This window comes from Sminthopsis crassicaudata, chromosome 4, assembly GCF_048593235.1.
Source record: "Sminthopsis crassicaudata isolate SCR6 chromosome 4, ASM4859323v1, whole genome shotgun sequence".
Lineage (NCBI taxonomy): Eukaryota > Metazoa > Chordata > Mammalia > Dasyuromorphia > Dasyuridae > Sminthopsis > Sminthopsis crassicaudata.
In genome coordinates, this window is record NC_133620.1 from 314,561,610 (window position 1) to 314,576,473 (window position 14,864).

The following is a 14,864-nucleotide window of genomic DNA, read 5'->3' on the forward strand; positions in this document are numbered from 1 at the left end:
ATATATATATACTTATATAATATATATATATATGTAGATATAATGTGTATATCTACATATATATATCTACATAATTTTATATAATATATGTTGTTAAATATACCATCTAATAAAATACATGTAATATAAAATATATTTCATATGATTATTTTATTTTTCATACCATGGGTAAATTTTATGTAATATGATATAATACAATAGTGTATATGATATATTAAATAATATAGGTATAATGATATATATCATATAATAAATAATAAATTGATACGTACATTTTATAATATAAAATATATTAATATTTTAATATATAATACAAAATATATATCTATAGATAAAATGTCTAATTTGTTACATTATATATTCAATATGACATTTATTCATATATTCAACTTAGACATTTTATCTATAGATATATGTATATATTTTTGCACACACATACATATACACACACACACACACACACACACACACACACATATATATATATATATATATATAAAACATATAACATGATACTATATGTGTGCGTTTATCAAACCTGTTAGACTAGAAATTGATTGAGGACATTTTATCTTTGTATTATGGTGGAGGGGGGGTAGTTAGCATAGTGCCTGGCATGAAATAAATACTTAATAAATGTTTGCTGATCAGTTGATAAAACGAGGGAATTATACTATGAGATTCAATTCAATTTAATTCAAAAAAGATGAAATATGTATAACACTTCTGCCCACAAGTGGCTTATGACAATTCCCTGGACAGTCCTGTCCTCAAAGAGTGAGAGAGAGTGGTCTTTGAGGTGTTTCAGCTAATTAGTAGTCATTCTCCTTCTGCTTACGAAGCATCAAAGGGAACTCCCACAAGTAGCTTGCCAGGCACTGTACCAAGTACTTTACAATTGTTTGTTGCTATTCATCCTTAGTTCTTGAAAAGAACCAAAGACATCAACAGGGTGATGTCTTGACTTGCAAGTAAATTGGATTTGAGTGAGGCAAGAGCTGTGCAAAGTCATTAGTCCCACATTCTGCTCCAATCATCAGAGTCCAGAGTCTAGTGACATGGGTCAGGGTAACTGGCTATGGCCTGGAATGCATTGGGTAATTTGGGCCTTTTTAAGCTAATGTCTTTCACGGGTTTGAGTTTCCATTCCCGGAAGTAAAAGATGACCCATTTTGCTTTCACAAAAGAATTAATCCACTTTATAATTACTATCTCATTTAACACTCACAACCTTGAGAGATAAATGCTATTATCATTCCCCTTTTACATTTGAAGCCCAGATCATATCTTTAGTAATTGTTTCAGGCTAGATTTTAACTCACTTTCCTGACTTCATGCTCAGTGCTCTCTCTATCCACTGTACTACCTAGTTTAACAAGGTAAAGCTCTTTTTTTTAGTCCTTCCAAGCACACGAATACTCTGAAAAACCATCCCACTGTTTAGGGCACAGAACAAATAAAACCCACTTCAAGAGCTGAAACTCCTCAAGCGCAACTGAAGCACATTTCTTTCTCAGAGAGAATGGATTGAGGGCTCAACAAAACCCATCTTGGCTAATGGAAAGGCAGCTTCCAGGGTATGAATGAATCACATTGGGTCAGTAACCACTTGTTTCTGTACCAAGGAAAGCATAGATCACTGTTGATCAACTCTCACGGCTTCAAAATAAGCAATGACCCATCAGGATATAAAAATTAAAATGCCTCTGGTTCAAGACCAAATTACAGCAGACATTGCTATGCAAATCAGAGAATGTCATTACTATCATATAAAAGTTTTTACTAAGCATTATGCCCGTATTATTCCTATCCTTTGATTACAAATTACCTAGCTGGGTAGCTTGCTAAGACCAGAAGGTAAAGAATGTTCCTTTAAAAAAAGGAAGTCCCTATTCCTAAAAGCAATATTACATTAAACAGGTTCTTTTTGAATGAATCAGTGTGTAGGATTGTCTTAACCTCTTAAGCTGTTACCACAAAGAATCTCAGAAGAAAAATCTAAGTGATTTTATTATTAGGAGTTATAAATTATAATAGACTTATAAATATTAATGGAGTTATAAATAGGGCAAGTCTATGAGTGATGGTCAGTAGGGTTCTAGAGTATGAGTAGATATGGATTATGCTTCTTTCCCTAGTGTTGTTCCTGTGCTCATGGTCTTCTACTGGTCTAACAGCGGCTTCACAACATGGTCACTATAGTCCTGGTGCTCCTCTCCTGGGGCTCACCTTTCCCTGTACCACACATCTTGCCTACCATATTTCTAAAGATGAGTTTTGAAAACAAGTTTGTTGGTTTTTTGTTTTTTTATTTTTTTCTTTTGCTAAAAAGAAACAAATCAATGGGTTCTTTAGGATATCAAATTCAACTAAATGTGAAGTCATTGCCTTAGTACCTTCGCTATTCCAAAACAATGTTGTTTCTGCTGACTGTAACTTCACATCAATTGCTTCCAATTCTGCCTTGACCAATGGAAATTCTACTTTTTGAATAGTAGTCTTTATCTGCAAAACAAAGGCATTTCAGGTTCATCTCTAAAATTCAATTTTACAATTTAAAAAAATATATTTTTTTGGGAAGTGCTTATATATTATCACTCTGTATCACTCTGAATACTTGAAATAAATCCTCATTCAATCAGGAATTAATTGTGATCACATATCCCAAGAGATACCCAATTCGTCTTAAATCATTTGGGAACCATTTGATTATTGAAGACTTACATACAATCAAGGTGGGCAGCATGTTACCCAGTAAAAAGAAATTTCCTTTTAGATTTGGAGTCAGAAGATTTCAGTTCTTAACCTGTATGACCTTGGCCAAACCTGTTAATCCATTTGGGTCTCAGTTTCCTCCTCTGTAAAATGAGGGAATTTTGACTAGATGACCTTCATAGTCCTTTCTAGCTAACTCTCATTGTTATTCTTTAATTTTTAGTGTTTTTTTAAATCGTATCCAATTTTTTTTCTTGGTAAAGATACTGGAATGGTTTGTCATTTCCTTCTCCCTTTCATTTTACACATGAGGAAATTGAGGCAAACAGGGGCAGATAGGCAGTAAGTATATAAAGCCAGATTTGAACTCAGGAAAAGTGTTCCTTACTCCAGGCCTGGCACTCTATTCTCTGTTCTACCTAGCTGCCCACAGATATAATCTATGATCCTTTAAACTCTCAGTTATCTGTGCTAATGGGGAATGGATATAATAATAATTACAAATACTATAAATGTAGCACACAATTCAAAATCTTTGGTATTTAGCTTTGTAATGCAGTAAAATATATCAAAGACATACTCAGATACATAGGCTCAGCATACCCAAACACCACTAAACTCAGCCCTTACTTCAGTCCCTAAGCAGAACATAGAGAGTTCAATGTACAGGCATATCTCACTTTCAAGGAAACCAGAAAACACATTCTAAAGTAAATCTGGTGCAGGAAAACCTGTATTTAAAGAACTGATCATTTAAAAATTTATAAAATTGATAACATGAGTCATAGATACTTTTTGAAAAGAATTTTTTTTCAAAACAATGAAATTCTAATTTATTTTAAATGTTGCTTAATTTGTAATATTTTGCTTTATATACACAATTTAAAAACTATCCTCATCAGGGAAGAGTTACAAACCAAGTAATTTAAGAATAGGAGATATATGTAATATAAAATGATTCCTTTGATATAGAGAAATCACAAATTTTTAACATACTGGCTTCATTGGTGGAATTATTTATTTATAGGTCATTTATTAGTTGACAAGGAAATTAAAAGGTAGTAAAATTTAAAGTTAATGGATCAGAGATGCCCATGACACAGAGGATACAGGTTACTTTGTGGATATCAAAGTATTTTTGGCTTGTGCTTTGACCTAGAAATCTGAAGGTTGACAACAATTTTCCAGATGGATACCAATTTCCTCTTATGACCATGCTGCTTGTAACGGATCAAGTATTTTATGGAAAATAAAGGGCAGAGGCAAGATGGCCAAGCAGCAGGAAGATATATAATAAATTCCTTCCCCTACACCATCCTCCCCAACACAATAATGATTTCAGTAACCCCTAAACTATCATGTAAACAACTAATAAGCATTTATTAAGTACTTAATATTGTGACAGATAAAAAGTTTGACACACATAAGTTTCTGGGTAGCTAATAATTTTATTAATCATGCTAGCAGAGGAAAGGAAAAGTCAATGATAATGCTTTAAGAAACTGGAAGGCTTATAGTACCATGAAAAGAAATAGAGACAGATAGAAATGGGATGGATCTTGGGGGAAAGAGCATGAGTTCTATTTTGTCTGTGTTGAATTTGAGATATCTATAGGGCAACTGAGGTTGAACTATCTAATAGGCAGTTAAATGATGAAAGTGCAGGAAAAATATCAGACTGCATAAATAAATCTGTCAATCCACAGGAGTTGATGAGGTCACCAAGTGAGTGTGTGTAGAGAGAGGAAAAAAAGAGGCACCAGTCTTGAGATAGAACCACAAATAAGTATGTGATATGGAATAAGAAAAGAGATTTGAGAAGAGACAGGAGAATTAAGAGAGAGAAGTACACCAAAAATCCAGAGAAGAAAAGAGGGACTGACTAGGAGGAAAAATGCCGCAGGGAAGAAAAAGGAAAATTGAGAAAAGTCATTAATTAAATTAAAGAGCTTTGGTTATCTTGGGAGAGAATGTTGGGATCAGATACCAAATTGTAAAGGATTATAAATTGAGAGAAGTGGAGTTAATAAACAACTTTTTCTAAGAATTTGGCTGTGAAAAGTAGAACTATCAGGTGGTTTTTGAGGGGTAATAGCTGTAGTGAGGAGTTTCTAAGTATGGGCAACTTGGCCATATTTGTAGGAAGTCAGGAGAGAAGGGGGATTGAAGCCTGGAGAATGAGAGGGGATGTTTGTGATAATTTTGAGTTTTCCCAAAACCAACTGAATGCTTTCCCTTAGACATCAACTTCTTTCCTTTGAGGTGTATGAAGCTTAACAGTATTAATGCATTTGAGTGACTGAAACCTTCCCACAATGTCCTTACTTCCTGGCATTGAAGCTGAACCTACTTTCTCTCCCCTCTCCTCCCTTCCCCCCCCCCCAACAGCCAGTTCTGAACTAATCTAAGGACAGAGAAAGCACTCTGACTATATTCCTCAATTTATTCTCAGCAGGTTCAGTGTGGGATTATTCAAATCATCTCAGGAGGGATTATCATTTCTCAGTAAATCCCAAAGGGATGCATATCCCTAGGGGTCTGCCTGAAATTTTCCTAAATCAGATTGGAGAGAAAAAGTGTTCAAAGTGAAGAAGTACAGCCAAATTGTGGAGGTGGGAAAGAACTAGGTTGGGCCATTTTCCTTGAGAGAGTATAGTGACATTTCTATCCCCAAGGGAGCTGCATTCACTCAGGCTATTTAAGAAGAAAAAGGAGTATAAACTTTGCTGGAATATTTTGAGATTAGTCCTCATTATGCTTTAGAAACATAATAATTACATGCAAAGTGAGAAGGAAATAGAACCAGGTAAAACTTTGGTTACCTAAGTTAAGGAAAGGAGGAAAGAAATGTATGCATCAGATATCAGAGATGTAATAAGATAATGATAATGATAATAATAATAATAATAATAATAATAATACCAGATAGTATTTATATGGTTCTTTAAAATTTGCAAAGCACTATACTAATATTATCTAATTTTATCATTGCAATAATCCTGGGAGGTTGGTATTATTATTATTTTCCCCATTTTACAGAGGCAGGAACTGAGGCAGACATGTTAAGGCCCAAGGTTGCATTGCTGGTAAGTTCTGAGAACAGTTTTGAATTGAGATCTTCTTGACTCCAGGTCCAGTTCACTTGGTATCCACTATTCCACCTAGCTATCATGCATGCAACACTTGCTTCAATTGGTCTCAAATATCTTAAAGAATCTTAGGGGCTGTAATTTATACTAAATTGAATTTGTAAGGGATTTATCATTTCACTCAAATCAAGGATGAGTATTGTGTGGGACAAGACCACTGGCACAAATAAATCAAATAAATTAAGGGGATTTCTCAAGGCAAAAGCAGAAAGGAATTTTATTATGATTTTGCAAGAAAGGGAGAAAAGCAATTAGGCAAAGAAAGGCACAGCCCAGTTAACAGACAAGAATTACATAGGGGTCTGGGGTAACACTCCCTATAAGCTGGATCTTTGCCCTGATTAGCCAGGACTCACATTCTAAGTCATAAATGAGGAAAAACTTTCAACTCAATCACATCTTTAGGATTACTAAATTACCTTATATGGGAGTTTCAATGCCAAGGTAGCAAAAAAAAAAAAAAAAAAAAAAAAGTCCTCTTGTAAACCAAATGGTGTCTGGAGAAAGAAACCTGGCCCTGGGGCACAGCCGACCTTCACTCAGTCTTTAGAACACTGTTTCCATCTTGTGAGACAGCTTTCCCAGTTCACATCATTCAATTCCCCCTCTCTCATAAATTGAAAGCTTCTCACACCAAAATTTATACATTTCTTCAACTTCCTGATCAGCTTCATTATCAAAGTTTAACCTATCATCCAGACAATTTCCTCCCTTCCTTGCCCTTCATTCCAGTCATAATACAGATTAGGAATAGGAGGACCCCATTAAGTACTATGAGGATAGCCTTCCAGAGACATCTCTTTCCTGGGTAGTTTTCTTCTTGGGCTCAGGTAGCAGGACCAATTATCCCAACCAGTTATGTCTTCCATAATTGGAGTAGGTTACCTTTCACAAATAAAGATGCCTACTACAAAAGTCAGCAACAAAAGAGATGTTAAAATAGATAAACATATCCACCTAGCAACAGATGGATGATTAGGTCAATACTCACTCACTTTAGGATATAATGACCACTTTTTTTTTTTTGAATGGTGCTCATGGTTTCTACTGACCATTTGTCCTGATTATAAAAACTTGCCTTTAGAGAAAAAAAGCAGGGACATGATAGCACCAAAACAAGTCCCTCAGGCCTTGACTTGAGAGCACATACAGGATATAGGATAAAGCATCCTTAACTCAGTTTTACTTCAGGTAATTGTCCTATTTTTCACAATTCCAACTTAAACCAGACTGGGGAATAAACAGGTGAGTTCCTATCCAAAAGAATACCACTGGGAAATTGAGTCAGAAGAATCCTATCTTAAGCAGAAGCCAAGATCCTCCTTCTAATTCATTTCCAGATACTAACTTCTACCTGTAACAATTTCTTCTGAGTAGTTTGTAGCATATTCCTTTTATTCATTCATTCATTCATTTATTTATTTTGAATTTCATTATTACTTTATTCAGTTCCATAAAGTTCTATAGACTATCCCTTAGTAATTTGATTGGTATGTCAATAAATTCATAAATTAAAATAGTATCATCACTATGATTACATTGGTGCAGCCTAACCACTAATTCCTTTCCAATTATCTATCTCCCTTTATTTTTTTATTTATAATTTTTTTCACAGTATATATGCATGAGTAATTTTTTTTATAATATTATCCCTTGTATTCATTTTTCCAAATTATCTCCTCCCTCCCTCTACTCCCTCCCCTAGATGACAGGTAATCCCATACATTTTACATGTGTTACAATAAAACCTAGATACAATATATGTGTGTAAATACCATTTTCTTGTTGCACATTAAGTATTAGATTCCGAAGGTATAAGTAACCTGGGTAGATAGACAGTAGTGCTAACAATTTACATTCACTTCCCAGTGTTCCTTCTCTGGGTGTAGTTATTTCTGTCCATCATTGATCAGCTGGAAGTGAGTTGGATCTTCTTTATGTTGAAGATATCCACTTCCATCAGAATACCTCTTCATACAGCATTGAAGTGAACAGCGATCTTCTGGTTCTGCTCATTTCACTCAGCATCAGTTGATGTAAGTCTCTCCAAGCCTTTCTGAATTCATCCTGCTGGTCATTTCTTACAGAGCAATGATATTCCATAACCTTCATATACCATAATTTCCATTCTCCAATTGATGGACATCCATTCATCTTCCAGTTTCTAGCCACTACGAAAAGAGCTGCCACAAACATTTTGGCACATACAGGTCTCTTTCCGCTCTTTAGTATTTCTTTGGGATATAAGCCCAATAGCAGCAATGCTGGGTCAAAGGGTATGCACAATTTGATAACTTTTTGGGCATAGTTCGAAGTTGCTCTCCAGAATGGCTGGATTCTTTCACAACTCCACCAACAATGTATCAGTGTCCCAGTTTTCCCACATCCCCTCCAACATTCATCATTATTTGTTCCTGTCATCTTAGCCAATCTGACAGGTGTGTAGTGGTATCTCAGAGTTGTCTTAATTTGCATTTCTCTAATCAGTAGTGATTTGGAACACTCTTTTAAGCATATTCCTTTTAGATGGTGGATCACTAGCTTGATGATTTATCATATAGTTCTACCTGAATTTAAAACTCTAAATAATATCAGCTATTGTCCCAAGGGATTTTTATTTCCAATAGCAAATTTCATTAATCAAGGTTTTAGATGAATCTAGCTCTCAAGGATCATATATCCTAAAAAAGTATTGACTATGACCTTACATTGATAAGAGATTTATCCTAGAAGGTTCACAGCTTACCTTTCATATGTAAGTAGATAGTTTTAAATTCAACATTATACAAATCATTTTGCCTTTAAAATGCCCAATATAGAGAGAAAAATTCTAAATTGCATATTGTCCATAACAGAACTATGTTCAAAGGGACAAAAGCAAAAATTATTCTTTTCAGAGTCCCTTTAAATAATGGGTACAACTTTAAGATGACCCCATACAATCAATTAAAACCCATACAGAATATAGAATATCCTGATTTCACATAAAGCATTAGAGTTAACATTAATGATTTCTTCATTCAAAAAAAAAAAGAGAGAAATGTTAATTCAACTTTCTCCAATTGAGTAATCCCTCTAAACTTAATTTTTTTTTGGAAATATAAAGAAACAGGTACAACACAAATATTGTTAAAATTCCTGTAGGCACAAACATTTCCCATCTTCCACCAAAACATTTATAATTGCAAAGTCAATTTTAGAGATTACAAATAGTTCTTAATATAACATTAATTCTTGAAGTTCCTCTACAGGTCTTATAAACCTAATGTTCTTCAGCTTTCAGACTATAGTTTCAGTCATCTGTCAAGTCTGGCAAGGTCCTTCTCACTCTGCTTCTTAGTACTTAGTAAGTGCCCACTCTCCTGCAAACTGCAAACTCCAAAGGTATTGCCTGGGTCAGCAATTATTGTTTCCTAAGGGCTAAAAAGGGATGAGGACATAGCCAATATATAATTCCTTAAAAATTCATCCTTTATTTCAAAAGAGGGTCTTTCTCTGTCTTCTCCCAAATAGAATAAATTCATCTCATATAAGGAGAATCCCAGGTCACTTCTGGGGACAATTCAAATTCTTTAACAAAGCAATAGGCAAACATTTGGTCCAAGGCAATCTAGTCTGTAACATCAATTTTGTAATCAGTTTTTTTAAGAATCTGATTCAATTATTGCTCTGTAAGAAATGATCAGCAGGATGAATACAGAGAGGCTTGAAGAGACTTACATGATCTGATGCTGAGTGAAAAGAACAGAACCAGGAGATCACTATACACTTCAACAACAATATTGTATGAAGATATACTCTAATTGAAGTGGATATCTTCAACATAGAGAAGATCCAATTCAATTCCAGTTGATTAATGATGGAAAGAAACAGTTACACCCAGAGAAGGAACACTAGGAAAAGAATGTAAAATGTTTGCACTATTGTCTTTCTACCCAGGTTACTTATAGCTTCAGAATCCAATTCTTACTGTGCAACAAGAAAATGGTATTTACACACATATATTGATTGTATCTAGGTTATATTGTAACACATGTAAAATGTATGGGATTGCCTGTCATCTAGGGGAGGGAGTAGAGGGAGGGAGGGGAAAATTTGGAAAAGTGAATACAAGGGATAATGTTGTAAAAAAAAATTACCCATGCATATTTACTGTCAAAAAATTATGATTATAAAATAAATTATATGAAAAAAAATCTGATTCATACTATTTCTAGCCATATGAAAAGATGCTCCAAGTCATTATTAATCAGAGAAATGCAATTAAGACAACTCTGAGATACCACTACACACCTATCAGATTGGCTAGAATGATAGGGAAAGATAATGCGGAATGTTGGAGGGGATATGGGAAAACAGGGACACTGATACATTGTTGGTGAAATTGTGAATACATCCAGCCATTCTGGGAGAGCAATTTGGAACTATGCTCAAAGAGTTATCAAACTGTGCATACCCTTTGACCCAGCAGTGTTGCTACTGGGCTTATGTCCCAAAGATATCTTAAAGGAGGGAAAGGGACCCACATGCACAAGAATGTTTGTGGCAGCCCTCTTTGTAGTGGACAGAAACTGGAAACTGAGTGGATGCCCATCAGTTGGAGAATGGCTGAATAAATTATGGTATATGAATGTTAAGGAATATTATTGTTCTGTAAGAAATGACCACAGGATGATTTCAGAAAGGTCTGGAGAGACTTACATGAACTGATGCTGAGTGAAATGAGCAGGACCAGGAGATCATTATATACTTCAACAACCATACTATATGATGATCAATTCTGATGGATGTGGCCATTTTCATCAATGATCTGAACCAAATCAGTTCCAATAGAGCAGTAATGAGCTGAACCAGCTACACCCAGCAAAAGAACTCTGGGAGATGACTATCAACCTCTCCATAGGATTCCCAATCGTTCTATTTTTATCTGCTTGCATTTTGGATTTCCTTCACAGACTAATTGTACACTATTTCTTTTTTTTTTTTTTTTTACTTAATAATTTTTATTATATATATATTTTATAATAGTATCCCTTGTATTCATTTTTCCAAATTATCCCCCCTCCTTCTATTCCCTCCCCCCGACGACAGGCAATCCCATACATTTTACATGTGTTACCATATAGTCTAGGTACAATGCATGTGTGTGAATATCATTTTCTTGTTGCACAATAAACATTAGAATCCGAAGGTACATGCAACCTGGGCAGACAGATATTAGTGCTAACAATTTACATTCCCCTCCCAGTGTTCCTTCTCTGGGTATAGTTATTTCTGTCCATCATTGATCAACTGGAAGTGAGTTGGATCTTCTTTATGTTGAAGATTTCCACTTCCATCAGAATACATCCTCATACAGTATTGTTGTTGAAGTGTAATTGTACACTATTTCAAAGTCCGATTCTTTTTGTACAACAAAACAACTGCTTGGACATGTATACATATATTGTATTTAATTTATACTTTAACATATTTAACATGTATTGGTCAACCTGCCATGGGGGGGGGGGGACAGGAAAGAGGGGAAAAATTAAAACAAAAGGTTTGGCAATTGTCAGTGTTACCCATGCATATATCTAGTAAATAAAAACTATTTAAAAAAAAAAAAGAATCTGATTCATTCTTTCCACTTTCCTAGAGGAGGGCAGATGCCCAGGTGAATTGCCATTCAATTTGCAATCCCTCCCCATTATTTCTTATAAAACCTTAAAAGTAAAATATGTTTCAGAAACAGTTATCTCAACCAATCCATACTTAGGTACAATTTGTTCCAATGTTATTCCACTAACCCCTCTTAGCAGCAGAGCTCAGGGAAAAGCTCCCATCTAACCTAAATATTTTGGCACCAAGTTCCCTCTCTCTCTGGGGGACACCTCCTCAATACTTCTTATTTATTTTTAGACATGTTACACACCTTTCAGATATAATTTATTCTGCAATTATACACATCCCTATAGGTCAAGTTATCTTGCTTTTTATAAACTTTAAGATAAATATTCTAAATAGGCTTGGATCAAATTTCACAAAATTTATGCTACATATCCAGCTAGGCCAACAAAATGTTAAAGCACAGCTCATTCATACAAGTTTTACAAATTATCCAATTTACAATTTAGCAAGCAACATAGTAGGTTAAATATATTTTATCTAATTAGGAGATACAAACATGTGATTTCTTTAGGTAAGTTCCTAAAGAACCAAAATTTTTAACTTAAGATCAAATCAAATTACAGATATAAATTTCTAGTAACAATACTTTAATATCAATGCACACATTTCCAGATTCTTATACCAGAATAAACAATTTCGTACTTTTAGAGTTAATCCTAATTATTCCCTACAATTTCAGAATCAGAATTTCAGTGTAAACAGACAATCCCAAAACTTAAGGTAGCAGAAAACTGCCCTTTCAAATCCAACCATAGGGCCGTAAGAAATTGACAGACTCTAAGATCCCCTGGGAAAGAGGATCAGAGAAATTTGGACTAAGGTGTCCCGCTACAGGTTTGTGGCCCAGTAGCTGTCTCATTCTCTATGCTAGAAATGCTGGTGAGGGGGTCCATGTCAAAGGTGTTGGAGGTACCAGTGCAAACCCCAGAAGAATTCAGGTCAGCCAGGGACACCTCCCTAGCCAAGAAAGATTCCACAAACCTGAAAAGCTAGGAAAAGCCAGAGAGGGAGCAGTTTTGTTTTGTTTTGTTTCCCTTGGGCAGTTTCCCTCAGAAGGATTATAATCATGCAAATTAGGCTTACTTAAAAACACAGTAGACCAACTCAATTTAGCTCATAGGGCCACATAACTTAAAACTTATTCTCAAAAATCCCAGAATCTGCTAATTTTTTTTTTTTTTTTACACTTCTATACAATTATTTCTGCAGACTCAAATTGACCAGTTTCTGGGTTCACAGAACTGGTCAATTTTTCATTTTTCATTAATAAATTCATTTTTCATTTCATTAATAAATTTATTTTTTAAAGTGGTAGCACAATGCTTTTCTATTTTTCCCAAAAGTTCTCAAACTCTCTAATCCCTTTCAGTCTATGCTCTTCTCATTCATACATACTTAAACTGTCTCACTAACCTTTCTATATACAGTTAAAGAGCATATCTTTCCAACTCAGCCTGATCTTTTTCAAACCAGCAACAGAGGGTGACTCCTTAACACTCACTCAGCTTTTAACACAGAATACAGAATGCAAAGCACATACACACACACAGAGAAATCTATTTTACATACAGATTTGCACATACTCAATTAGTCCTGGGAGCATCCTCCCATACAGAGTCTGTCAACTCAAGGGTTGACTCAAGGGTCTCCTAAAAGGCCTATCACCCTTGCAGAGTCTGTAGCATCCCCCCAGGGTCTATCAACTCCAGGGTTGACTTAAGGGTGTCTCAAAAGGCTTATCCTGTCCAGAGCACTCTTCCAGTGTCTGTAGCATCTCTCCAGAGCCTGACAACTCAAGGGTTGACACAAGGATCTCACAGGTCACTTATCCTTTGGTGTTTGGTACATGAAAGTTGCCTGACTGATGCCATACTCAATTCCTGCCACTTGGAATTTCCCACAGAATTTACTAATTTACTGACTTTTGCTTTGCTTTGAGTCTCTCCTCATCTGGCCATTTAACCTTGGAAACAGGGAAAGATCCCAGAAGTTCACAGGCTGCCTAAAGCAAAGCAGGGCACTATCCTGCTAGCTCTTGACACCTCCCCCACTCATCAGGCCACATGATCCTGGATGAGCCCCCATAAATTGTGTGGGACAAGACCACTGGCTCAAATAAATAAATTAAGGAGATCTCTCAAGGCAAAAGCAAAAAGGAATTTTATTATGATCTCACAAGAAAGGGCATTTTCCTTTCCACAAGCAATTAAGCAAGGAAAGGTAAGCTCCAGCTAACAGATAAGAATTATGTAGGGGTCTGAGCTAACACTCCCTATAAGATGGATCTTTGCCCTGATTAGCCAGGACAAATTGCCTCATATTCTAAATCATAAATGAGGAAAAACTTTCAACCCAAGTATATTTTTAGGATTACTAAATTATCTTATTTAGAAGTTTTAGTGCCAAGGTGGCCCCAACTTAGTCTTGAAAAGAAAAGGTCCCACTCCTTGTAAATCACATGATTTCTAGAGAAAGAAATCCGGCCCTGGGACACAGTCAAGCTTCACTCAGTCTTTAGAACATGGTCTCCATCTTGTGAGACAGATTTCACAGTTTACTTCATTCAACAGGAATGACAGCCTTTTCTATCAGCTATGCACGTCAGTCCCTCCCCACATCTTATTCAGAGGACTGCCATTTTTATGGACATGAGGGATAATGTAGATTTTGGGATGAAAGAGAGAGATGCTTCATATATATCTTGAGAAACCTGTGCATGATCTGTACAAAGTTCCTACAAAGGAGCAAGCACCAAAGAGAGAAACTGAAATAGCAGCAGAAATGTAATAAGGAGGAAATAAACCCTCTCATGGATCTTGCTGGTGCCAAAGGGAGCAAGTGTGCCAGAAAACTTTGTATACGGTCAGTCATGTGTATTGTAAAGCAGCTAAGAGAAAGTGTGGAAAATGGAGAATATATCTTACCAAAAAAAAAGAGAGAAAGTCCCCATATATTTATTTTCAGAGCAATATTGTTTGTGATAGCAAAGAATTGGGAAATAGAGTAGACATCCTTCAAGTGGGGAATGACTAAATTGTTTTCTGTGAATGCAACAGAATACTACTGTGCTATAAGAATTGATGACTGTGATAAATACAGAGAAGTTTAGAAGGATCTCCATGAACTGATGCAAAGGGAAGTAAATAGAGCTAAGAAAACAATATACACAATACCTACAACATTAGGAACAGAAGAATACACCACAAAAAAATCCTTGAATAGTGAATGTTTCAAAATTACCCAAGAACAGGCCTGACTTGAATGAAAAGATATGAAATACAAAACAACATGCCCACTCATGAAACATGTGAAGGAGGAGGAAGATCTAAA

General features: G+C 35.4%; 1 protein-coding gene across 1 annotated transcript in view; it reads right to left on the reverse strand.

Annotated features, from left to right (window-relative positions):
- Nucleotides 1–14,864, reverse strand: part of DNAH17 (dynein axonemal heavy chain 17) — a 288,979-nt gene that overhangs the window by 221,607 nt on the left and 52,508 nt on the right. Inside the window, exon 15 of the mRNA XM_074260267.1 lies at nt 2,397–2,505. Within this exon, the coding sequence (XP_074116368.1) occupies nt 2,397–2,505 (109 nt within the window). The remainder of the gene's footprint in view (nt 1–2,396; nt 2,506–14,864) is intronic.